Genomic DNA, 27,683 nt, shown 5'->3' with positions numbered 1-27,683 from the left:
TGTTTACCAAGCTCTGGTACACTCAACACTGGGATCATGAGGCAGTGAAGCGCAGTCCTTTCATGGAGCTTCATTGTGGCTTGGAAGACAGCTGAAACCAAGGACTTGATCAGCTGGGGAGCAGCACTGTGAAGAAACATAAAGTAGCATAAAGAGAGAAAGCTTGTGGGAAAGTGCCTTTCTTTCAACATCTTGCTGTGTGCCTTGGCTCATGGAATGTTCTGAGTTGTCTCAAATATGTTATTTAGTTAAATTGTGTAGGGACCAGCCCCTCTCTGAGAGATGAATAGGTACAGCCACCAGCAAAACCTAAAGAGATTTATATTTTTTTTGTTTGTTTTGTTTTTAAAGTGAGGCAATGGAAAAATTCTTTCAAACTTGTGTGTTAAGTTACTCTATTAATATTTGTTCTTGTCTGGTAACCCATAATAACATTTTTGCCCTGCTTTATTTGAAGGCTCTCGAAATCTGTCAACAGAGAAACTTTGTGGAAGAGACAGTTTATCTTCTGAGTAAGTAGCTTTTACTCATTTTGGTCCCCACAAACCAAGATATGGGGTGACAACGTGATATAAATTATCTAAGAATGGACATAGTTTTTAGACCATAGTAACACAGATGTTACAGCCTATTTTGTACAAGAATTTAATACATGGAAAAGGAGACTTCACAGCTCAATAGAAAAGGAAGAGTTATTTAATTAATGCTGTTGGAATAGCACCTTAGCATTGTGTAATAAACAAAACTATCAGTTTACACCTCACAACATAAAATAAATTAGAGATGGGTTAATGAGTTTGTTCATTTAAAAAAAAAATCTGCTTATAGTACCATCATCTTGGTAGAAAATAAATAATGTTCATTTTCAAAAATTACACCATAAATAACTAGAGGAAATGCAATTGAATATTGAAGTTTTGGAGAGGGAGGAAAACTTTTCAGTATTGTCTGGCTGTCATTTGTCCCTGGCTGTCTGGCTTTCTAGATGTACTGTGTGAAAAACTCATGGAAATCGTTAACAAAACCATTAACATGCCAATAGATCAATGACCAGAGTATGTAAAGGTAATTAACCAAATAGAAGCATTGTTGGTAAATACTTCCATTTCATGAGGGTTATTGAAAGGCTTTCCCCTGAACTTGAAAGAGAAGGAAATGAGGTTGAGTTTGTAGTTTGTGCAAAGTGTATCAGAGGAACACGTGAGAAGCTACCTCCAGAGGCAGAATGATTCCAAGGCCTGAAAAAGTCTTAAATGTGTCTGGGTGTGACTGCAGCAAAAGGAAGGAAATGTCAGCCTGTCAGAATGTGACACCTGGGCTCGAACTCCAGACCTACAATTAGTGCCTCTGTGATCATGGCAAGTTACTGACCTTTCTGTGTCCTCTTCTATAAAACAGAAATATTAGAATGTAATTCACAAAGTCTGCTGGTGCCTCAGTGATGTAATCCATGTGAAGCACTTAAATGAGTACTCACCACACAGGAAACACCCGTAAATAGATATTTATTTTATTGTGTTATAGAAGCAAATGTTGATGTCACATTAGCAAATAGGTTTTTGTCTTAGCTTTCAAACTGTGTAAACAAATTAAGAGATATGTGATTTCTTGAACACATTTTTTATAAAAATACCCTTAGTGTTTTATTAAAATGTCCTAAATGGAGTATTGCTCCCGCCTTCACTAGGCCGCATGGGTAACAGCCGCAGCGCCCTGAAGATGATCATGAAGGAATTACATGACGTCGACAAAGCCATTGAGTTTGCCAAGGAGCAGGACGACGGCGAGCTCTGGGAGGACCTGATTCTGTATTCCATCGACAAGCCACGTAAGCAGCAAAGCCACGCATGTCACAGCTTTTTTCTCTCAGTGTAGCACTTACGTCTAGAGCAAGAATTATCTCAGGACACACTGAGTTAAAAATACGGCAAAGTACCTAAAGTAAGAGAAGGCCAGGTCCAGTGTACCGGTTCCCGGCACTGCTCCTGGGCAGGCCCTGGAGCGCATTCCCTGTGTCACCTGAGTGTGATCAAGAACAGTGGTTAACCTGATAATCTTCTCTGTGCCCCCACGAAGCAGGTCTGTACCCTCTGCACCCACTGAATAAATGTGATGTGGGAAGTTTGAGTTGTCTTAGGTGTGTGGGGATATTTATTCTGAAATGTATAACCCACACCGGTCTCGCCCTATAGAAACGTAGCTGTAACAGGACGCTGACCGTGTTTAGCTGTAATTGCAAACCCCGGTTCACAGTGCGGCACCATGAGTGTGTATTGGTTGGCTCTGCGCTTAACCATTTGCATCGGTCCCCGTTTTGGAAAGAAACAAAGCAGTCACCTAATAATAACCCAGGCCCTCTTCTGAAGATACAGAAATGATTCAGAAGCTAGCAGCAGTGGTTTAAAATCTCCCCCTTCTGTTTTTTTATTTTTTGGTAAGAAGACTTACCTATTTCAAGATTTTCAAGTTCTAGAAACTGCTTCTATGATTGTCTTTTTAATAAGAGATACAAGAGGATAATGTTATTCAAGTCAAATTCAGATTAAGGTAGTTACATGACATGTATGTTTGAGGGTCTAATTCAATGTGATAAAGTACCATGTTTCCCTGAAAAGAAGACCTAGCTGGACCATTAGCTTTAATGCGTCTTTTGGAGCAAAAATTAATATATGACACGGTCTTATTTTAATATAATATAAGACCAGGTCTTTAATATAATATAATATTAGATAATATTAGATAATATTAGAACAATATTATCTAATATTATACAATATTATATAATATTAAATATATGATATAATACAAAATACCGGGTCTTATAGTAATTTTTGCTCCAAAAGACATATTAGAGCTGATGGTCCAGCTAGGTCTTATGTTCAGGGAAACACGGTAGTAGTTACGGGATCCTAAGGGCAGCCATGGGGGTGTGATGGAACAAATACACTGTGAACTTGGGCTTGAATTTGGGCTTACAGCTTGCTAGCTGTGTGACCCTGGATGAATTAGTTAACCACCCCATGTCCCTTTTCTGTAAAATGGGGAAAAATAACATTCCACCTTGCAGAATATTGGTGAAAAGTATATGATAGCTGAGCCATAGTAAAGTCTCAATAAATGTTAGTTGTACCTCTTTAATATCACAAACTGTATAGTAGTCCCTCCTTTTCCACAGTTTCAGTTACCCACGGTCCCCTGTGGTCCAATAGCATTAAATGGAAAATTCTAGAAGTCCACAATTCATAAGTTTTTAATTGTGCGTCTTTCTGAATAGCTTGATGAAGTCTCATGCCATCCCGTTCCGTCCCACCCAGGACATGAATCATCCCTTTGTCTGGCGTATCCACGCTATAAACACAACCGACCCACTAGCAGTCTCAGTTATCACATTGACTGTGGTAGTATCGCAATATTTGTGTTCAAGTAACCCCTGTTTTACTTAATAATGGCCCCAAAGTGCAAGAGTAGCAATGCTGGCAATTCAGATATGCCAAAGAGAAGCCATAAAGTGCTTTCTTTAAGTGAAACGGTAAATATAGTACGGTGAGATATTTTGAGAAAGAGACCACATCCACGTAATTTTTATTACAGTATATTATTTCAATTCTTCCATTTTATTATTATCATTATTAATCTCTTACTGTGCCTAATTTATAAATTAACCTTTATCATTGGTGTGTGTGTATAGGAAAAAATAAAAATAGGGTTCAGTGCTGTCCGCGGTTTCAGGTACCCACTGGGGGGCTTAGACTGTAACCCCTGCATAAGGAGGGTTACCTGTAGATAAGGGGGGACCACTGTATCCTGAAGTAAGCATTTGTTCTTCAGCTGTTTTAAACTTTTATCATTTAGCTTCTCCTTTATGTCCTGAGGAAAGTAAAGGAATATTAGCTTTTGAGAGTTTAGAAATTCAAATGGCTTTAACATTTACTTTGAAGGAAATGATTTTTCCTTTGAGTTACTTTTGGCCTGAAATTGCATTATGTGCATCGCTTATGTGTTACGTCGTATTTTGTAGCATTTATTACTGGCTTGTTAAACAACATTGGCACACATGTCGACCCAATTCTACTGATTCACCGTATTAAGGAAGGAATGGAGATTCCCAATTTGAGAGATTCCTTGGTTAAAATTCTGCAAGACTACAATTTGCAAGTAAGTATCTTTGCTGGGACAAACGAGCATACTGATCGGGTTGACTGGCTACTGGATAAACATTTCTAGGGTTTATTTTAGATATCTGTGTCAAATAATTCATTTGGGTAGTTACATTTTACAATTGACCCTTGAACAGTGGGAGAGTTGGGGCACCAATCCCTGCACAGTTGAAAATCTACGTATAGGGAGAGTGGTTCCAGGACCATCACCCCCACCACGGATACCAAAATCTGCAAATGCTCAAGTCTTTTATATAAAGTGGCATAGAATATTGCCTATAGTCACCCTCCATTCCCGCTGCCTGCTTTTTCCTCAGCCTCCACAAGGCCTAAAAACACCTGATAGTCCCTTTTACCAGGCTCTTCATCCAGAGAACCAGGATTATGGACAACACTGGGTCTTACTGCTCATTCACTGTTTATGAATAAGTTTGCATAGGTCTGAGTCAGCCAGGAATAAAAATAAACTCATTAGCAAAATGAATTCCATGTAAACATTATCCACTAAAACAGCTGCTAAATCAATACTTTATTCTCGTATGTTTTAAAATATACCGAGAGCTTTTCCTTACTATTCTTCTGGGACAGAGTGAAAGACGCGGTAGGAACTGCTGCACCTGAAGGGTCCACTGGAGCTTAGCTGTCTAGTTAGAGAATGCGAAGAGAAAATGCTCTACTGGGGCAGGTTCAGAGAATTCCAGGGGTGCTTCCTACTTAAATATAAAGAAAGAATTTAGAATTTTTTTCTATGGAAAAGGCTACTTTTTTCATTAACGACCATTTATTTTCTTTCTCTAAGCAACCTATTAGGGATCACTGTAAAAATAACTTAAATCTATAGGGAGCATTTTGAAGTTTCCAGAAAAATGTCACATGCACGTTTTGTTTGATTCTGTCTAGCCTTTTGTTGTTTGTTTCATAAAACTATAATTGATTTTCACATGTTCTAACAGGAGAAATAATTGCCAACCCTGTTAATCCGAAAAATTGGGGGGAAATTTTGTAGGTCCATGAATTTGCAAGAATCTGGAATGTACTTATATGGGAGGGGAAGGTAAGGGAGAAATGACCTTGGGAGATACTAAGAACTATTCAGTAAACATGGGGAATCCATGGTCAAATGTTAGAGAAAGGCTATCACAGGGCTTCTCACACCTTTTTTCGCGAATATGCACTGGAAATCGCTAAGGGACACATTTACAGTAGAGTATGCAGCATTTTAAAACTTATTTAGCCACTGAAAATGCTTTGAGAGACCATTCATTAACAAATTGCTAATTGGAAAGAGAGGATAGAGAAAGTTTTGGGGAAAATTTTTAAATGAACATCTCTTCTGGTTTTAAAATTTCATGTTTTTAAAAATGCAACAACTGTCTTCAGCTGAAGTTTAGCATTAGACATATTGGATTTCTGACATCATTAAAGTTAAGGAAATGGTAGAGTCAATCAACGACATTATTAATGTTTAAGTTTTTAAAATTTATTTTAAATTACTGTTTTCTTGTTACAATGTTAGTATAATTATTCAACAAAGTTTAAAAGTTTCAGGAGGTTCGTAAGATAAAAGTACCTCTGAAGTTAGTAAGATAAAAGTAGCTCTTATACCTCATAAACTTAAAATGTTTCTAGGCCTGATTTCAAGGACAAATAGCATTTATTTGATATAAATTACTTACAAAACAATATAAAATTATATTTCAGTTTTTACATAAACTGACCATAATTTCCAAATTTTTATAATTTTATATAAATGTATACAGTTTTTCTTTATATTTTTAGAACTCTTTTATTTATAAATTTATTATATTTTATTTAGCATTTATATTCATTTCTATTTTTTTCCTTTAAGAATTTCAGCATCTTTGTTCTTTTGACAGACTTATTAGCCAGTCATTTCATCTTCACAACAGTTCGTTAGGATCTGTCATCTTCATTTTCCAGATGAGAACACTCAGTCTAACAAAGTTAAATGAATTGCCAGTTTGGGGAAATGATGAACTGGGTCTGAACCCATTCCTCTGACTAAATGTTATGTATTTCTCACTGGTTGTCCCATAGGTCCCCGGAGATGCGTTTCTCCTCCTGGCTGGTTACAGCAGGGGAATACCCAGGGCTGGCCTGGAAGCTGAACAGGCATTCTGTGGTCCCTAAAAAGTAGTGGGCGGGTGTTTGCAGACCTGGACTCTAGTCTTGGCTTTGCCCTTAGCAGGGCTGTTGGCCTTCAGGATGGTACATAAACTTTCTAGATCTCAGTTTTCCCATTAGAGTAAGTGAGTGTTTGTCAAGCCTGGCCACGCACCAGAATTATCTGGATTCTTTTTCAATTTATCTAGTCTGAGGTACCACCCCGAATCTGCTGGATTAGAGTATCTTGAAGAGCTAGGGACTGTACCCATAAATGACCTTGCTATTTCCTACACACTCAGCCTGGCTCTGAGGTGCTGTGCATGGACACTTAGGTCCTTTGAGAGTAAATGATCTGAAGTATCTCCTGTCTCTCAAGCTCTTAAGAGAGTCTTTTCACAAATACACCTTTATAACACAAATGCAGCTGCTTAGTGTTAACGTAATATTTCAATGTAAATCATTCATAATACTTATTTTCGAATATGTAATAAAGTAGCTAAGATTTTTAGGTGTAATTTTTTTAATGACATGTTTGATTGTTTAGAAACACTTTTATTTAAATACTTGAGTTACTACATGTCACATACTGCGCTAGGTACCACCAGAACCTCCACAGATTGTCTGCTAGGCCTGCAATAAGTGGGATGCAGCCCTTTGCTCAGGTGTCTCATAAGTTGAGTTACTATTTTTGGGAAAAGTAGAAAGCTTTAACACTTCAGTTTTGTTAAACTTCACACAGACACACGCACGCACACACACACACACACACACACACACACACACACAAATTGACTCCAGATGTCGCCATGTTAGCAAAGTTATTTTCCCATATTTGTATTTTACATAATTTCCTTATTTCTTTATCGTTTCCCATATCTTTCCTCTTTGAAATCCAGAGACAAATGAATTAAGAGGATATAGTGACTTCTTTCTTGCCTGCCCTTTTTGGGGTCCACATGGTTTTCTTTCAGACTCAAAATATGTAAGCTGTTAATTTCTCCTAAAACAGTTTTTAAATTTATAAATCCTTGAAATAAACTTTTAAGATAAAAAGATTTTTTGCTTTCCAATTACTTAAGGTTGGCCTCATCACAGCTTTTAAGTGACATAAGTGGCCTATGACAACCAACTCTAGTTCTTTAATTAATATAGTTCTTTAATCAATTTGATACATGTGCTGTTGTAAATTTAAATGTGATTGTACTTAGGATACTGTTTTTGATCTCCAACATGAGATCTTAGAGTCTTTCTATCTTTCCCTCTTTCTCGCTAGTTCATTGTCTTTGATAATTACAAAAAGCAAAGAAAGCTTTTTCAAGAATTCAAATCCCATAGCACTGTGGCCTAAATAATGATTGAGAAATTAGGTAAAATGATTTCCCAGTCTAGCTGTGGCATCATATTGAGGGCTTATAAAACCGGGTAACTCTCTGTCATTTGCAATTCTGATGATAAGCACCGCAGTATGGACGAGGCAATGTCAGCAAAAAGTTCAACATTTAAAGAATCTTCTAAAATAAAAATTTCAGAAAGTCGGCAATTTTTATGGCATTTTTCCCACGGCATGTGTTTCTAATGAACCATAATAACTTCGCTGATGTACAATTCCTTTATTGCTTTTTAAAATATCCATAAGTCTAGTGTTTTGCTTTTGGTTGGCATTATTATTGATGATGAACTACAGAAAAATAAGGAAAATACGGAGAATCTAGAATCTCATGTTGATTTTCAGCACTACCTTATAAATACATTCTTGTTTAAATTTATAGTAGAATAAGGTATGCTTGTAACAGATTGATTATAGAAGCTATAACTGGTTGTCTTAAACAATGAAGAGGAAAGAATAAAGGTAATGTTAATAAAACATAGAATTTAGAACAGCTTAGAACTATGGAAGGAAACATTGTAATATTAAGAAAACAAGAGTGGTAAAGAAGGGTGTGAAAAGAAGTTGACCCATTGATTTGAATAACCTTGGAAAAATAAGGGAAAGTCCCATAAGGAAAATGAATGCTTAAAAGATAATATTGTACTTGGTAAGTAATGCCTACAATTACTTACTAAGATGAAAACTGATGCCATTATGAAGTTGAGGAAAGAAAAGACCAGACAGTGGTTGACTTGCGTTGGTGAGATTCTGGTATGAGGTAGAGATTACAGAGCAAAAATTAGTAATGGTATTGTCTTATTTACTAGGTGGAGACATTTTATAGATGACACTAAATAAAGGTGTTTCAAACTGATTTTAATTTCTGAACGTGATGTCAGAAGCTATTCAACATGGAGAATAAAATAGGAAACCAAGATAAAACAGAAGGAAACAGGCAAGAAAGATTTTGCTGGTCAGAAAATGACTTGATCTTGAAAGGCCAGTAGGCATCCTTTGGAAAACAAAGACTACTTTTGGAGGCAAGGGGTGATATGATCCTGTAAACTTCTTATAAGCTTAACTTTTGTAGACTACAAATATTCTGAAAACATCACAATACATATTTGCAAATTCCATAAAGTCAGAAAAAGATATGGGGGAAACAGCCAGCAGAACCATAAAAAAAAGAAAGTCTTTGTAGGCTAATTTAAATTTTTAATATCTAAAGTAAGTAAAGAATAAAAGTTTATTTGATCAAATGTCAAAGTCAGTGATAAAGACTAAGATTTTAAGAATTCAAGTATAATAGATTTAAAAGAAGAGTAAATACCAGTGTTGTATACGTCAATAGATACTTGTTTTGCTTAACATGGTCAACAACAGTACATAACTAGAAATTTATTTTCCTGAACCAGAGAAGCTTTAGCTTTCTGGGTAGATGATAGACTAAGCTAAATACCCCTTCCTATTAAAAGCATGTTAACTAGAATCTTTAAAAAAGTTTTTTGATTCATAGCCGATCTCAAAAGAGATATGACCAGGTACCAGGAAATACCGAGAGCACATCTGAAGTGGAAAGGGAACGTGGCCGCTGTGGCAGCCTCTGGAGTAGCAGATACACTTTACTAGATGATGGGCCTCATATGCTTATGTGGGAGCAGCAGCAATAGCTGTTTGCCCACTTAAAGGGAAGAACTAAAATCAAATGCCATGCACAGAGCCTGAAGCTCAGGCCATAGGAAAAAAGCTACCCTCTTTTTCTGTAAGTGACAAGAGAGCTGGCCGTCTCCTCAGGGGTTAATGGGAGAGAGAAGGTTGGGGAAGAATAGGGGGTCACCCATAAGAAATTATAGGTTCTGAATTTATCTTTTGTGCCTGTGAAAACATCTAGAATCATTGAAATCCCGTAAGACTTCAAAATGCTCAAAAGTGAACCCACTCAGAATCGTGTCCCCTCGGCTAGGACACACAGCCATTGATGGTGAGCTCACAATAGAAAGAATTGCAAACTATATGATGAAGGTTAGTCAGGAGATACAGTACACAGAAGAATGAAAATGATACGACAATCTTAGTATTTCTAAGAACTGAAAATACTAGCTCAATCTCAAAGGTATTATTAATAAGTCCATTTAAAATAAAGACGTAGAAGAAAAAATAGATACCATAATATAATGGAACAATATGATAGAAAATAGAAGTATTTGTAAAAGAACCAAATAGATCTCTTTGAAATTATGTGTATATGTGTATTCGTTTAAATTATGAATTCAGTAAACAAGGTAAATAGTAGATTAGACACAGCTGAAAAGGAGAATTAAATAATTGGAAGATAGATCTGATGAAATCATTCAGCATACAGCACAGAGTAATTAAGAGATTGAAACTATAAAAGAGTGGTTAATAGAGACATGGATATTAGAATGAAAATGTCCTCACCAAGGTTCCAGAAGAGAGAATAAAAAGAATAGTAAAATAGGAAAACCTCTGACAAAGAAGACCAAGGAAAAGAAAAAAGAAATATCAGAAACAAACAAGGGAGAATATAACTACAGATTCAGACAACGTTTTAAACATAAGTGAATGCTAGTTTTATATCAGTATATTTGAAAATTTCAATAAACTATTTTCTAGGAAAATATAAATTACCAAAATTATTCAAGAGCAAATAGAATAAATCTATAGTCTTTAAATAAATCAAACCAGTAGTCAAAGCATAGCTACAATAAAAACATTCTATAGACAAATTTAGAGATAAGTTTTATCAAACTTTTAAATACAGGCCACTCCTCTTTTATATAAACTCTTCCCCCAGAACAAAATGGAAAAGCTCCTCGGTCCCTTATCCCATGGTAAGTCTGACCTTACCAGCATCCCATGAGGGCAAGGAGATAATTACAGCCCTATCTCTTTTTTAACACAAATGCAAAAATTCTACAGAAATCATTAGCAAAGTGAATCTGACCATTTATTTATTAAAAGTAGACTCATATGGTAAATGGTAGGAATTCTCTCCAAAGTAATCATCATCTGTATGTTCAGTAAAATTCTAATCAAAATCTCAAAAGACTTTTCACGGTCCTAAATTATACATAAAAAATAAAAGGCTAAGATTATCCAGGAATAATAAGGAGGGTAGCTTTAGCAGATATCAAAGCTTAATATGGGAATGTAAAATGGTGTAATTACTTTGGAAAACTGTTTGACAGTTAAAAAATTAAACATACACCTACTCCATGACCTATCAATTTCACTCCTAGCTATTTACCCAAGAGATGAAAAGCAGGTCCACAAGAAGATCTGTACAAGAATGATCTTTGCAGCTTTATCCTTAATAATCCTACACTGGAAGCAGCTTAAACATCCATTACCAGGAATATTTACTCGTACCTCCAGATTGCTGCCTCTGGGTCACAAAGTAGATGCTATATCTCCAGGCCTCACATCCATATTCCAGGCAGAAAGATGTGGGAAGCAAAGGGCTTTTTCCTAATGAGGCTTTGCTTTTTTATATAGGAAGGCTCTGTGTTTATCTCATTGATCAAATGTAGGTTACATGAGCCCTAGCCAGCTAGCTGCGTATTTTAGCTGGGCACACACTAAGCAAAGTTGGAGTTGTATTTGTAAGGAAGGAGGAGGAAAAGTGAAGTACAAGAAAAGTGTCGGCTGTATCTGTAATACTTTATTTTCTGAAATAAACAGATCTTAAGCACATTGCAAATTATTAACAGATTTGTTCAATTTAGGCGGTAGACACTTGAGTATGTTTTTGAAATATCTCATATTTTAAAAAGAAAAATAGCACAAAGTAATGGAACATTGTACTCAAAATGTGAGTATTAGTGATTTGATGTCACCCTGGATAGCAGAAGAGAGAGCGCATGTGTAAATGACATCCAGTTCGCAAGGATAGAAGACAGGTGGGAGGTGAGACTGCACATCTGGGAGGGCAGGCTGGGTGCAATGACCTCAGTAGAGGGGCGGAGATGGAAATCATGGTGTGAAGGTCAGAGAGGGGTGAGTGAGGACCAAGACCACCTCCTCAAGCTGCTGCTGCTGCATCTGACTCAGCTCTGAGTAAAGGCGTTCGTGGGAAACACTGAGTGTGAGCTCTGGGGGCTTACAACAGTGGCAGCAACAGCACATTTTTCATGAGTCACTGATGTAGTTGGAATCCCTGGTCACCACAGTGCCTTGTCGTATGTCTGAAAATGAGAACAATATCTGCATAAGAACACATTATTTGGTACAGTCTTTCACCCCCTCTGATTGCCCTCATTACTACAGATGTTATAGAATAAATGACTTATTCAGGTGGTAGTCTCATTTTTTAACATACCTGCATAGCATCGTGTAAATGAAGTTACAGTGTTTTCACGTTGTTCTGATCTGAAGCCTTGGGTTTTGATCAAATGAAGTAGAAAGTAACATACTAAGCTGTATTTGTATGTTTTCCCCTCTGGCTGGCTGCCTCTGAATACTGACCTTTTTCCTAGAAAATACTTTCTGCAGCAGACAGATTATATCCAGTTAGAAAAATGTAATCCTCATGAAGAAATGGTTCCTTCTCAGCGTGTTTTTTTTGCTGTTTTCTTTTTGAAGTTTGCAGACACTGTGGCTTCTGTCTAGATTACTGCATCCAGCCATCTCCTGTATTATTCATGCAGTGAACCCTGCTGAGGGTCAGAGCTAGTTTTTTGAAACATTTTACCAATGATAATGTGATTGACACTATTTTTCTTAAGTTTTTATTTTGGTATTTGAGGCTGAGGAGGTTTATGTTCTTTGTTTATAAATTTTCTTCAAATTTACTGACATCAGTGTTTCTTAGACATCTTTCTTACCGTATTTGTTATTTTTTTGTTCTTCCTGTATGCTTTAATGATGTCTGTTACAGTTTTAATGTCTTTTTTTAAATGAATCAGAAAAATTCAATTGCCAGTAGCATTTTAAAGAACAAAACATCAAATGCAGTGTCTGAATCAATGTAGAAATAGTAAAACCATTAGTTATTTCCTACTCAGTACTAGAAGTGGCAGGTATAAAACTTTAATCTGGACATCAGTTCCGTTTTTTTGGATATTTGCCTTGATATAATTGGGGGGAAAGCTCTGGTTGCATCCCCCCAAAGCCAGTGCTCTTCGGGATTTGAGAGGAGCACATCTTATTGTAGACAGTTGGCGATGGAAGACCAAGCTGGTCGCTCCCTTACTCCCCTTCCCTGGTGGCATGAACACAAAGGAAAGCAGTGTGGGGATTTGCACGTGTAGGTTTTAGATGAGAGTGACTGCAGTGTGAAGAGGGCAGGATGCACCTCTGACAGTAGCTTTGCTGTGACGCAGAACTGGACCAGTGAGGCAGCCGTGTCCTCTTTATGTGGATCTCTGTGGCAGTTACATGGCACTTGCACAGAAGCACATGTAAGAAGATACATTGGGTCATCCCTTCTGGCCTTGAGTGTGTCTGTCTGAAAAGCAGCGAGTTCTGGTATTAAAAAAACAAACAAAAAGCATCTGGCTTAAGCACACCTCATAGAGCCTTTCCCAATTTCCAATAAAATACCTAAGAAAACCCAAAAAGGGTGAAACTCACACTGTGGACAGCCGAATGGGTTTGAAAGGTGAGGTGTGTTGCCTCTTACCTGCATAAGAGCAGGTGTGGGCAGTTTTGGTCCTCGTTATGTCCCCGGCTCTGAAACACAGAGTTGGTATCAATCAAAAATGGGCCTTTGACTTCTGCTGTCTGCATCCTGACTTCCGAGGCTGCTGAAGTGTTTGTCGTTAGGTCTCATAATCCTCCAGGCAGAGAGAGGGAAAATAAGTAAGCCTACGAACTAGCAGGAAAAATGTCTAAAGAAACAATGTACAGTACAGGGATTAAGAATAAGAAAATGAATCTTGAGACAGACTGTAATATCCCTGGTCATTTTTCAGTTGCCAGCCCTTTACGAGTCAATCCCCAGATGTGAGGGCGAATGGAGGCAGTTAGTTAGGCTTTGCACACTACCTTCATTGCTAAGTGGTGTGGGTCTGGTTTGGGAGGACAGGAAGACAGGCTGCACCCTGGAGGGGGTTGAGGACAGAGTCTTTTCAGTTTATTGCTCCATGCCCTCCCTGTACCTTGTAGTAATAGAGACCCAGGGTGTATTGTGCATTAAGTAGATGGATTTATGAAATAAATGATTCTGGAAAAGCAGGTTTTCTATCCTGGGCAAAGAGGTCACATAGGGGCCAAATTCTGCCCAAGTCGTCTGTATTTGGAAACCCTATAAGACAACAGTAGGGGTTGGAATTGGTATTTGATTTTATAAGCACTAAGGGAACCACTGTATGTTCATTTAAAAAAGATGCAGACTCACGACTGAGTGGAGGCTGCAAAGGTAGGGCAGGCAGTGGTTTGGAGGGAAGGAAGTACGTGGGCAGCGGGCCAGTGAGTGCCTCTGGAGTATTTCAAACACAGCACTTTTCTGAGTACCCGGTAGGAGGGTCCCCTCCTCATACTTGAGTCTTGTTAAGATGGCTTTTCTTTTACAATGTGTGCATTAGATTCTGCTCCGTGAAGGCTGCAAGAAGATTCTTGTAGCTGACTCTTTGTCTTTACTGAAGAAAATGCATCGAACTCAAATGAAAGGCGTTCTGGTTGATGGTGGGTAAAATTGAAATAATCATTTTAACTGTATGCCTGCTTTCAGAGGAGACAAAGCAAATAGAAACATTGCGTAATCTCAAGTGTGTATGTGTTTCCTTGCAGAGGAAAACATCTGTGAATCCTGCCTTTCGCCTATTCTTCCATCAGGTAAGATGGGGGGAGGGGGAAAGAAGTCCCCAAATATTTGTTACTATGAGTAGTTCAACTAATTATTACTTATAAAATTATGTAACTTTTAGAATAATCCGATTTAGAAAAGAATTACAGCCTACTCAGTCGCATGCTGGCACTGCCATTCTTTAGAGCTGAGGTTTGCCAACTGGAGTAAGCGGGCATCACCTGGCAGGCTTGTTAAAACCCACTTTGATAATCCTAATCTCAGAGGTTCTAATTCGGTAATTCCAGGCTAAGGCCTGAGGATTTGCATTTCTGCCAAGTTCCCAGGTAATGTCGGTGCTCCTGGTGCAGCGGCCGTTTTTTGAGAAGCACTGCTCTAGTGAATAAACATAATAAAATGAAAACTTTATTTGCCATCAATGTGTTTAAATTCCAAGGTGGAAGAACCATGTGTGTATGTGGGAAATAGATTTTAATAGATTTCCCTTTTCTTTAAACTTTTTCTCTTCTGTATTTTGGCACCCAGGTTATCCACAAAACTGTAATACTAATGAGAATGGTGACTCCTTAAGAGACATAAGCATTTTTTTTATAGTTCTTGGTAGATATGTAATCTTCATGTATAATCAAAGCACTTTATGTAGGATCATATGACATGAGAAAGGAAAGTCCATAATTTAAAAGCAGAAGTTAAAGCGTAGTTGTCAGGATACTTAAAAAAAACAAACAAACAAAAAAACACCTTATTTTAAAATATAAATTCAGCATAGGGAAGTACTAAATGACCTAGTTGATGGCCATTTCCTTAGTTTTAAGGGATTATTTAATATAGCAGGAGCATGAGAAGTCATTCCATTTAGGGTCTTTTCTAAAGGAAATAAATGGATTTGGATTTTTTTTTTTTTACTATTTCAATTACAGTTAACATTCAATATTATGTTAGTTTCAGGTGTATAACATAGTAATTAGACATTTATATAACTTACGAAGTGATTCCCCCCTTAAGTCTAGTACTGACCTGGCACTATTCATAGTTATTACAATACAGTAGTACCTCGGTTTTCGAATGTCTCCGTTGACGAACATTTCTGTTTACAAACACCGTAAACCCGGAAGTACATGCCTCGGTTTTCGAACATGCAAACCATGCCTCAGAACTCGAACATGTCACACGGCTTCTACTGAGTGCAAGATCCTGAGGCCTAGCTGTCGGCTGTTTTTAAACGTTTCAGAACTCCAGCGGTCTTCCGGAACAGATTATGTTCGAAAACCGAGGTACCACTGTATTGTTGACTCTATTCGCTATGCTGTACTTTACATTCCCATGACTATTTTGTAACTACCAATTTGTACTTCTGAATTTCTTCACCTTTTTCACCCAACCCCCCTCCCGTCTGGCAACCCTCAGTTTGTTCTCTGTAAGTTTGTTTCTGTTTTGTTTATTTTGTTGTTTTAGATTCCACATATATAAGTGAAATCATATGGTAGTCATCTTTCTCTGTCTGACTTGTTTCACTTAGTATATCTCCCAGATCCATCCATGTTGTCACAAATGGTAAAATTTCATTCTGTTTTTATAGCTGATTAATATCCCATTGTATATATGTACCAAATGTTCTTTATCTAGTCTTCTATCGATAGATACTTAGGTGGCTTTCATATCTTGGCTGTTGTAAATAGTGCTGCAGTGAACATGGGGGTGCATATATCTGTTTGAATTAGTATTTTGGGTTTCTTCAGGTAAATACCCAGAAGTGAGATCGTAGAGTCATGTGGTAGTTTAATTTTTTGAGGAACCTCCATACTGTTTTCTATAGTGGCTGCACCAATTTGCAATCTCGACAACAGTGTACAAGGGTTCCCTTTTCTCCACATCCTCACCAGCACTTGTTGTTTGTTGATTTATTGATGATGGACATTCTGATAGGTGTGAGTTGATATCTCGTTGTGGTTTTATTTTGCATTTCTCTAATGATCAGTGACCTTGAGCATCTTTTCATATGTCTGTTGGCCATCTGTATGTCCTCTTTGGAGAAATGTCTATTGAGGTCCTCTGCCGGTTTTTTATTGGATCGTTTGTTTTTTGGTATTAAGTTGTATGAGTTCTTTATAAATGTTGAATAGTAACCCCTTATCAAGTGTATCATTGGTAAATAGTTTCTTCCATTCAGTAGGTTGTCTTCATTTCGTTGATGTGTAAAAACTTTTTAGTTTGATGTAGTCCCATTTGTTAATTTTTTCTTGTATTTTCCTCGCCTGAGGAGACATATCCAAAGAAATATTACTAAAGGCAATGTCAAGGAGTTTACTGCCTGTGTTTTCTTTTAGGAGTTTTATGATTTGGGGTCTTACATTTAAGTCTTTAATCCATTTTGAGTTTAGGTTTGGATTTTAAGTGTTTATGTTAAAAACTGCAATGTACACAGGGAAAGAAGTGAGCTTTCGTAGTGTTTTAAGTGGTGTTTTAACAGAAAGAGACTGCATATACCTGCGCTGTGTAGTTAGATTAAATTCTTGCAGAAGTGCAGTGCAATGTGAAGTCACAACCTAGGATTTAACCCAGCTCTTCCCTGAAGTCATTGGATGGTCTTGGCAAAGGCAAGAGGTGAACTGGCAGAAAGCTTCTTTATAAACCTCAGTGTGTGGCGTGTAACAATTCTCTGGGGGGAGGAGGATTCAGAAGGAGGGAACACATATACACATACTAATTCTAATTTTTAAAAGAAATGTTGTTGCATTTGCCATGAAATTGTCCCTCGTTTATAGTTGTAGGAATTGACATGGAGGCCAAGCAAGTAACCTGTGACTCACATAGCAACATGGTTGTAATATCTGCTTTGTATTTGATCACCACCCCAACTCAGGAGAGCTTTTATAAATAAGTAATCCTCCTAAGGCAGTTCATTTCACTATAGCTGGACTCTTACTCAGACTGGTTTCAGATAGAGGTCCAAGATGGCAGTGACATAGGAGGATGCTGAACTGACCCCTCCCATGAACAAACTGAAATATATGCATTTATAGAGAGAGAAGTTACTCCTGAGAGCAACCAAGTGCTGAATGAAGTGCTTCTGGACAACAACAAGAGAAGAAGACTGAATAGGGAAGGCTGGGAAACCTCAGGAGCTGTCTGGGAGCTTTGGGAACTATCTGGGCCGGACGTTGTCAGTGAGCACCACTGTTTATGGCTCCTCCACCTCTGTAGGGATGGCTGCAGCTCTGTGCAGGTGCTCTGGCCTACGTGCAAGGTCGCTGCAGTGCATTCCCAGACATATCACCAGAGCCCATTTCAGCTCACAGGGAGCGAGCAGGATCATCAGAGCACTATCACACCCACCTGGCTTCCCCACCCAGAGCCGCTCCAGCTTGGTAGGCCAGTGCCCCAGACGCCATAGACGCCAGCTCTTATAGTCCTGCAAAACCACCTGGCAGCTTGCACAGAGCCCACTTCTACACAAGGCCACTTTTTCAAGACTAGGAGAGAGAGCTATTTTATCTAATTCATAAACAAACATAGGAAGTCAATCAAAATGAAAAGATGGACCAATATCTCTCAAATGAAATGACAAAAAAAAAAAATCCCCAGAAATAAACCTTAAGGATGTGGAGACAGGTAATTTGCTTGATAAAGAATTCAAAGAAATAGTCATAAGGAGGCTCGCTAACTTGAGAGTGGAAGTGAAAGTACTTAGGGGGAACTTTAACAAAGACTTAGAAAGTATAATAAAGAATCAAGTGGAACTGAAGAATACAATGGCTGAAATAAAAAAATACAGTAGAAGGAATCAACAACAGATTAGCTAATACAGAAGACTGTATTAGCAACCTGGAAGACAGACTAGTGGAAATCAACCAATCAGAACAACAAAAAGTAAAAAGAATTTTAAAAAATAAAGATAGTTTAGGGACCTCTAGGATAGCAGCAACCACACAAACATTTGTATTATAGGGATCCCAGAAGGAGAAGAAAAAGAAAGGAAAAGAAACTTGATTTAAAGAAATAATGGCTGGAAACTTTCCTAATCAGGTCCAGGAAGCACAGAAAGTTCCAAACAAGATGAACCCAGAGAGACCCACACCAAGACATAATTAAAATGGCTAGAATTAAATATAAGGGGACAATCTTGAAGGAAGCAAGAGGAAAACAACTAGTTACATACTGAGGCAACACTATAAGACTATCAGCTAATTTCTAGGCACTTTATCAACCAAAAGGGAGTGGCAGGACATCTTTAAAGTGCTGAAAGAAAGGGACCTACAACTAGAATAATTTACCAAACAAGGTTAACTTTTAAAATTGAAGGTGAGATAAAGAATTTCCCAGACAAGCAAAAACTAAAGGAGTTCATCACCATTAAATCAGCTTTACAAGAAATGTTAAAGTGTCTTCTTTAAGCAGAAAAGGAAAGGCCATAATCAGACATAGGAAAATATGAGAAAGGAAATAATACCATAGGTAAGCCAAATACTTAATAAACAGCAAATCAGACATTTAAAAAGCTACTACTTGGGTTTCCAAATTCCCGACATTTTGGAATCTTCGGGAATCAAGAATGGGAAATCGTATTTCCCGAGAATTCTTGAGAATTCCCAAAATAATCTTTTTTATATAATTTTCATTGATCATCTGTGATAATGGCTGTAACAGTAAATGTTAATAAACAGAAAAGCCGTAGAGAAGGTGGGGCAACTGGGGTTCGTGGCCCCGGGCACAGTCTTTCAGAGGTTTTGTGACACTCCTATATGTAAAAGGTTGACACAAAACTTGAGTAAATAAAATTTCCTAAATGGAGTGCGACCGGAATTTCATGACTAGTTCATCTCTTGCCCTGAGCACTAAACAGGTCACTACGGTATCATTTTGGCTAGGTTTCTGTTATATTTCAGGTTTTCTCAAAATATAGGCAATGTAATTAATACAAACTTTATTTAACCAAACTTTCTAGTTTTTACATATATCACACAATGTATTAACTTTCCCAATCTCATTTTAATATTTTATTTATTAAATTAAACATTAATAGAAAACAAAAGCAAATATTATTCGTTTGAAAATGAAAAAAATATTTCAAATATTTTTTATTTGTCATTTTTAAAATGAAACTTTTAAGAAACATAGAACATTAGTTGCCCGATCAGACAATCGTGATGTTCGTTTTGTAACAAATATATTTCATGTATAAAAATTTCTTTCCTTTTCTGTAGATGTTGGTCGAATTGTTATGAGTGCATCTAAAAGCATCTTCAAGTTGGGAGTGAGAGAATGAGTTGCTTCACATAAGCTCATTTCCTTCCTTAGAGAAGCAAATATTTTGTCTGCACGCATAGGGCTAGGCTGTGATGTCAAAATTTATATTGCTTTAGTCAATTCACACTTCAGATCAGATTCTGATTTAATGGCAGAACTCTCTTTAAGGACATCCTTTATTTCTTCTCTTGGAACTTCTTCTGCTGTAAATGTTCCTTTAAAAAGTCTTTCCATTAATGACTTTGCCAATCATGCAATTTCATTCTTACTTGACAAGGCAAAAGATTCATCCTCTTCCATCTCACATAGACAACTGACGTTGCTCAAGTACTTTGTGAGACACACAAGATCTCTATTTCTACGTGTAACCAATTCAAATTTTATTTCCTTTAAAAGCATTAAGAAAAAATTAAGAAAGACCTATATTGTGCAGCGAATATTTATAGCTGAAAAGTGCCACAAAACATTATGATATGAGATTGGAAATTATTGTAATATTGGAATAAAATATTAGCAGTGCAAGTTGTTTTTAAATAGACTGACTTAACTCTCAGTAGCTGAGAGAGTCGGGGACACTCACATGCGTCACAGTCGTCAGCCGCAAACAAACTGATTGAATGTGGTTGGTGGTACCGTGTTTGCCTGAAAATAAAACCTAGCCGGACAATCAACTCTAATGCGTCTTTTGGAGCAAAAATTAATATAAGACCCGGTCTTATTTTACTATAATATAAAACCCGGTCTTACAGTAATTTTTGCTCCAAAAGACGCTTCAGAGCTGATTGTTCGGCTAGGTTTTATTTTCGGGGAAATGGTATCGGCTGTCACTTTGTGGAAATGATTCATCGTGGAGAACAGAACAGAAAACAGTTTGTATTTACACAGGGAAATATTTATTTTCGCAACCCAGGATTTGACTACAATGTCATATTAAGGTAAACGACCTTTGATTTCCTTAGTTAGTTCACCTGAAGATGACTTTGTAGTCAAATCCTGGGTTGCGAAAATATTTCTCTGTGTAAATACAAACTGTTTTCTGTTCTCCATGATCAAATGTGCTCGATTACAAGAGCTAAAATTAGCTGGTCATGTGATATCTGATTCTGGTATTGAATGTGCATGTCTGGTGGTGTGTAACATTGTAACACAATGTAACTTTATATAGCGATAAATAGGAAAAATGTCTAAGAGATACATTGTGAGTAGTACGTTTATTTCTCATTGTGGGTATTACTGGGTTCAAGGAGCAGATTTTCCCAATTTCCCGACCAACTTTTCTCAGGATTTGGGAACAGGAAAGCAAAAAGAAATTCCTGAGAATGGACAGGAAGGAATTCCCGCCCAGAAACGCTAGCTACTATAAAGCTCAAAAGACAAAAATACCAAAACGCAAACTACAATAAGTAGTTAGGAGATACACAATAGAAAAACATCTAAAATATGACATCAAAAACATAAAGTGTGGAGAGGGGAGTAAAAATGTAGTCCTTTTAGAATACATTCGAACTTAAACACCTATTAGCTTAAAATAAACTGCTATCGGTATAGAATGATATACATAAACCTCATGGTAACCGCAAACCAAAAACCTACAAAAGATACACAGAGAATAGAGAGAAAAGAATCCAAACAAAATACTAAAAAACAGCAAACCACAAAGGAGGAGAACCAGAGAAGAAGAAAGGAACAGAGCAGAACTCTAAATACAACCAAAAAAACACTTAGTTGTATTAAACAGTTAATACCCTAGAGGGTGTTATGCTAAGTCAGTCAGAGAAAGACAACTACAATATAATTTCACGTACACGTGGAATCTAAAAACAGAACAAAGCAAATGAATAAACAAAACAGAAACCTATACAGAGAGAGAACTAGCTGATGGTTGCTAGAGGGAGGGAGGTGGGGGCCAAGGGGACAACAAAGAAGACTGGGTTGAAGGTCCCTGATCTGCTTGTTGCATTGAGTCCTCTCCCTTTCCTGCCCTCTGCTCCCAGATGCGGCGAAGCCCTTCAGCGTGCTGGTCTTCCACTGCCGGCACATGTTCCACAAGGAGTGCCTGCCCATGCCCAGCCTGGTGAGTTGGCCCTTGGCCACCACAGCTAAAAGGAATTGCTGCTGTCAGAGGGATGTGGTTGGAACTGTCCTGTCACCCTATGGCTCTGTGGGTTCTCAAAATTCTAATACAGTTGTATGTCACAGAAGAAAAATAAATCCTTCTAATTCTCAAACGTAAAAATGATTGATATACTATGCTAAACATTATAAAAACATACTTACTTTAGTGCATTTGTTCAGGTAAAGTTGATGACTGTTGAGCGATAGAGATGTGAGATACAGTGAGAACCGTTTTGTACAAGTTCCTCAACCTGATTTCTATATCATGACGCTGCTAGTTTTTAGTGTCGAGTCATGTTCCTTCCTCCAGGTCACTTGGGCTTGTTTTATTGTGGGATGTCCTTTGAATCACAGAATGACAGCTGTTCTAGATGGAATCCCATGCGAAGCAGCAGTAACCTCCAGGAAAAGGAGTGACGTTTCACAGCTGCCTCCTGGCCCCCTGACCCGTGCTCTCGTAATATTTCTGAGTAGGAGGGTAGAAAGAGGAGAAGGTCTTTGTCTTAATCCGTGTTTTTCCCTCACTGCAGAGCTCTCCCGCGCAGTCCTGCAGCATCTGCTGTGCTAAGCACCGCGGCCCCGTGAGTGCCATTTTGGAGATGAAGAAATAGCTCATTCTCTGCCACTCTCTTCACCACTCTTTTGAAGGCATTTTTTTGCAACAAGCAACAGAAGCGTTTGTTGGCACCAGTGCTGTTACAAACTGTGTCCAGTTTTCTGTGATGCTGAAAAAAAGTTTCTCGTCTTCTCCTGTCTACTAGAGCTTTCTCTTTGCAGGTGATAAAGATGGTAGGTTTTTGCCCATCCATGGCCTTGAAACATTGGGCTTCACGGTCAGTGGTTCATCATTTACTTGTTTGGCTCATTGTTTATTTAGGAGTGGAAACATAAGTCTGGAAGTTGGAAATGAATTTTTACATCCTAATAAAATTGTTGGTCCCGAAAGTGGGCTGTGGAGTATTGTCCCAGCTGTGGGAGCGTGGCCCATGCAGGTGTGCAGCCAGCTCCTGCAGCACGGGACCTGCTTCATGGGCTCTGCTGGGAACAATTCCCGCATTCTAGGTTTGGCTTGTTTTTATCTGTCATCAACTGTGGTTATCTTCTTACTAGGCGCTTAATGAACCATTGTGCGAGTTGTCACTCAGTGACATCTGAGAATATCACAGCTGGCTGACGTCATGCAGGTTTACGTTGACCAGTTCCATGTTCTGTGTGTCCTCGTGCCCGCAGTGTCTGGCCCTGGCAGGCACTCGGCTCTTGTTGACTGAATAAATGTTAGCTCTGCCTGTGTGAAAGACTCACTTGTGTTGGGTTGGACAGCTTCAGTCAAGAATTCTGCCATCCCCAGAAGGAATGGAGGAGAGTCCCAGCACTTCGGTGTGACAGGCTGAGATTGGGTGGTATGTGGCTAGCAGGGAGGAAATGAGTGCCTCTGGAGAATCTGAAGGAGTCTCAGGAAAAATGGGACTGTCTGATGCCGGAGGCCGGGCTTACCAATGGAGCGTCCTCTGCCCCCATAGAATGAAGAGCGTACAGGATAGAGGGAGAGAATTCAGACTTGTGACTGTTTTCTAGTTACTGGCTTCATCTGTCTTGGGATATATTGCCATCCTGTGATGGGTGTAAAAATGTCAAAAACATATACTCATTGTCCCTGCTCTCTTAGTTCAATAAACAGGCATAAATGCAGCTTTCTGCTTCTGTCTTTTTGGGGAGAAGGTGAGATGCTAATGAGTACTGAACACATAGTGACCCCGAACTTGGCACAGCCGTTCCCCATCTCAGTTAATTCTCATGGCAGCCGAGAAAGGAGATACTATGTACTTCGGTTTACTGACAAACCAAAATGTAGAGATGTTATCACAGCCGCAGAGATGACTGCCTAACTTCAGAGCACAGGGCTTTGTGTTAGGAAATCACAGGGCCACGTTCAGAGGAAAAGCACAGTACCTTTCACTGCATTGGAGTTAAAAAGAATCTTCTCTAGCAGACAACAGACTGTTAGTCTTAAATGTTTAGATCTGGAAAAGTCTTTTGTTACTGAATGTAACCCTCAGTCCTCAGTATTTCCTTATTCCAAGACAAGTGATTTTTCTGCTACATTGCTAGTTTTCAGTTTTCGTTCTTGTTTTAACCAGGGAAACCTTTCCTTCACAAGTAAACCCCACCTGAATCATAGGTAAAAGCCAAGCTACTCCACTAGTATTAGAAAAGAGGAACATAGTTGACAAGTACATGTTCTGTAATCTCTCCTTAAAGAAAATCATTTTGGGAGTGTGAAACCACCAAATTCAAAGCTGTTTTGTGATAGCAGTTTTATTTTGCTTTTGTTTTTAGCCAAAATAATTTTATACTAGTTTAAATCTGTTCATCTTTGAGAATTTTTGAGTTCTCAATAAATTTTTAATTAATTTAGTTGTTACAGTGTTAAACCCTGTTTTTTTCACTATTATAAAAAGCAAATATTTATGAGCAGTTGCTATGTGTCAGACACTGATATTGGCACTTTGCATGTGTCCTCTCAGTTCTTCATCATGCTGTCCCTATGTGATACCATCGTCATCATCATCTTACAGAGGAGGAAGCTGGACCCATGAAGGTTGGGCGCTTTGTCTAAGGTGGAGTAGCAGGGAGGGATAGAGATCGTAGCGGGCAAGGGACGGAGCTGAATTCACATCCCGCAGTTGGTCTACAGAGTCCTTGGTCCTGACCACTGTGGATTGGATCCTTTTTTAAGAAAGTACTGACTTGGCCTGTTTTGGTCAGTGTATAGAAAACAAAATCCACTCTAGAAGCAGAAAGGGATTTCTCATAAAGTATTGATGGCTTATACAACCTTTGCGAAGGCTGAAGACTGTAGGAGTGAGATCTTCCAGGAACACCGACAAAGCACCCCCAGAACGGGCCACGGGTGCCAGCGGCCACCTCCACCCGAGGACAGGCTGCACAAAGCAGCGCGATGCTTGCTTTTAAGTCAAGTTTGTGTAAGTTGTACACATTTCTCAGTTCCTTTAAAGTTCACTCTCAGTAACACTAAGGAATAGGAAGTGTGTACATACATGCGTAGGAGACATTTCTGTGTGCTAAATAGCACACCACTTCATTCTGATATCTCTTATCAAGACTGGCTGTTAAAAGTCCACTAATTTTGATACTGAACAGTAACGTTTGCTTCCCAAACACCTATTCCTGGACTTTAGCTGATTGTCACGTTATAAAATCTGGAAAGAAATGATGCCTTCTTCTTTTCTCATGCAATGCAGGCTTCGGGATGATTAGAATCAATGTGATATTGGTGGTAAAGATAAGACAGGAGAGAGAACGAAAAACTGCCTCCAGAAGCAGGCGGCCCAGAGTGAGCCAATCCCCAGCCCTTTCTTTACATTTACCCAGAATGGTTGTCCCAAAATAATGTTTTGCCCCAGTTACTGCAAATAGCCTAATTTCCTTTTGCTTTGATGTTTTCAAAATATTGTCAACTCTTGTTTTCTAGAATGATCATATAATTTGTAACCCCAGCCAGGACATTTTGAGAATTTGAGAATGTTAAAAACTACTCCAAGCCAACGGGACTGTCCCTGGCAACCTGAGAATTATGTCACCCTCTGTAGGTCTCAGTCCTGTTGGTTCAATCCAGTGGTAATAGGTTCTACCTTCTAGGGGAAATTGTGTAAGTGTTAACCAGTGTGTGTGGAGGGCAGACAATACACTGCTCACTTCCGCTTGTAAAGACTGGTGAGATAATAGAGATGGAGGCTCAAGAGGGAAAGAAGAAACACCAAAACTTCCAAACCTCTTCAGATTTCTTGCTGCAAAGCAGAGTAAATTCATTGAGTTTTTAGGTAATGAAAGTTAGCCCCGAGCCCTATTGGGAATGAAGAGCTGAGTTGCTCTCCTTTCAGAAGTGAGGGGAATTGAGAGGTGAGGGCATTAGGGAATAAGGACACCAAGCAACCTGGCTGATAAATGGCTTTTAACAAAAGGAAAGATTAATACTCAGGTTTATGTTGCGATGATGCTGCCGCCTCCATCTCCCCGAATGTTCAGTAAACTCTGGTGTATTATCAGTGTCATCATAGTAGTTCTAAGTTGAACAGAGGAGCTGTGTTCTACATCCAGGGCCCTAAAGAGCAGAAAGGACAGTGGCAGGAGGCAAGAGCTGGATTTGACTAGGAACAGGAGTTCAGACCCACAGTGACAACAAAAATATACAAAACCCTGGAATTTGCTGACATGTTGGGAGAAGACTGGTTTTCCCAAAGAAAAAGGGATACAGGCCCTGCGACAATTTTTTATAAATGTCACAGGACAGACTGGGTGACCTCAGCTACATTAAGTGATATATATTCATATCATTGACAAATCTGGCTATGAAGTACAAATCTAACCTTCAATTTTACAGATAATTTTACTTCAAAAATTATGTACATTTTGTCACCAGGCCTTTATGCTAATCCTAACGTGTACCCTGTTTTGCAGACACATCTATTCATTCTGGTTTCTTCAAGATTGTTTTCCGTCACAATCTGTGTACATACAGGGTGTGTAGATTGCACAAGTATGGTGAATCTCTGCAAATGAGAGACTCAAGAATGAAAATTGCCTTGTATTTAATAAGTATGCAAAATTTAATAGAGGCAACATGCAAAAGTTTTCAGTTATACTCAAAAAAATTATTTATACAAGGACGAGCTAGGAGAGAACTGGTTAATAGTCCAAATGAAGAGGCTTTGGGTGAAAAACAGGAGTGTTTTGCTCTGAAGTTAGATCTATGTCTTAATCCATGCTCTGTTCCTAAGAAACAATTTGGGTAAGTTACTTAACATTTCTAAGCCTCAGTTGCCTCAAATGTAAAATGGGGTGATGATAATTGCGTCTACTTTGGAGGATGTAGAGAGCACTAGTGGTGATGTATGGAAAGTACTCAGACAGTGCAAGCACTGGAAAGGTAACAAGCATGTAGCAAGTGCTTCACAAATGTCAGCCTCTGAGATGATCCCATGGTCCCCACCTCTCCAGGGCTGGACCAATAGAATATTGGTCCAATAGAATATGGAAGAATTGATGGTGCATCGCTTCAAAGATTAGGTCATAAAAGACACTGTGGCTTCGCCCTGGGGGAAGAAGCCATGTTGTGAATGGAGAGGCCCCCTTGGTGAGAAAGCGAAGCTTTCTGCCAGCACGTGTGGAAGTTTGAAAGTGATTCTCCAGTGCCAGTCTAATCTTCAGAGTCTGCAGCCCCAGTTGACAACTGACTGCAAACTCATGAAAGACTCAGCTGGAACCACCCACCGACACCACTCCTGGATTCCTGATTCTTGAAATGTGCGAGATAATAAATGTTTGCTGTTTTAAGTTGCTAAATGTGGGGGGGAAGTTATTAATACAGCAGTAGATGACTAATACAGCAAGTAGTTAGTAACCATTAGCCTGCTTACTGTTCCTTGACCACAAATATGGAACATCAGTGACTGCTAAAAAAATCTAATGTGACATTTTAATGGACTATTTGTCCTAGTCACAGAAAGCAGCATTTTCCATTCTGCATGTGAGAGCCCTTTGTATAGAGCAATTTTTAATAGAGATTTGACAGAAAGGAGTTGCTAGAAGCGTGACAGAATTTGAAATCATTCCATTTAAGAAACAAGTGAAGGAATTGGATGGTACATTATTTCGAAGACATGAAAACTGGGGAGCATACTAATTTGCAAGGCTTAGAAGTATGTCACATACAGAAGGGGAAAGAAGATACAGTGTTGCTACTTCAGCAATCTATTAATAATTGCTAAAGTTTAATCAGTGAAAGTTACAGCGAGAATGGTAAACTCAACATAAGACTCTTAACACCTGTGATTTCCAGCAATCAATGAGTGTGTCCTGTAGGGTCATGCCTTGGAAGGAT

General features: G+C 38.5%; 1 protein-coding gene across 1 annotated transcript in view; it reads left to right on the top strand.

Moving 5' to 3' along the window:
• VPS41 (VPS41 subunit of HOPS complex) overlaps positions 1-23,470 on the top strand; it is a 170,663-nt gene extending 147,193 nt beyond the window's left edge. Inside the window, exons 23-29 of the mRNA XM_033088546.1 lie at positions 458-512; positions 1,688-1,828; positions 4,019-4,155; positions 14,199-14,298; positions 14,404-14,448; positions 21,661-21,740; positions 22,312-23,470. Coding sequence (XP_032944437.1) covers positions 458-512; positions 1,688-1,828; positions 4,019-4,155; positions 14,199-14,298; positions 14,404-14,448; positions 21,661-21,740; positions 22,312-22,392 — 639 coding nt within the window. The 3' untranslated portion in view covers positions 22,393-23,470. The remainder of the gene's footprint in view (positions 1-457; positions 513-1,687; positions 1,829-4,018; positions 4,156-14,198; positions 14,299-14,403; positions 14,449-21,660; positions 21,741-22,311) is intronic.
• Positions 23,471-27,683: the final 4,213 nt, after the last annotated feature.

The sequence above is a fragment of the Rhinolophus ferrumequinum genome, chromosome 20, assembly GCF_004115265.2.
Source record: "Rhinolophus ferrumequinum isolate MPI-CBG mRhiFer1 chromosome 20, mRhiFer1_v1.p, whole genome shotgun sequence".
NCBI lineage: Eukaryota > Metazoa > Chordata > Mammalia > Chiroptera > Rhinolophidae > Rhinolophus > Rhinolophus ferrumequinum.
Note: the sequence above shows the minus strand (reverse complement) of the source record. Positions and strands in the feature narration are given on the sequence as shown.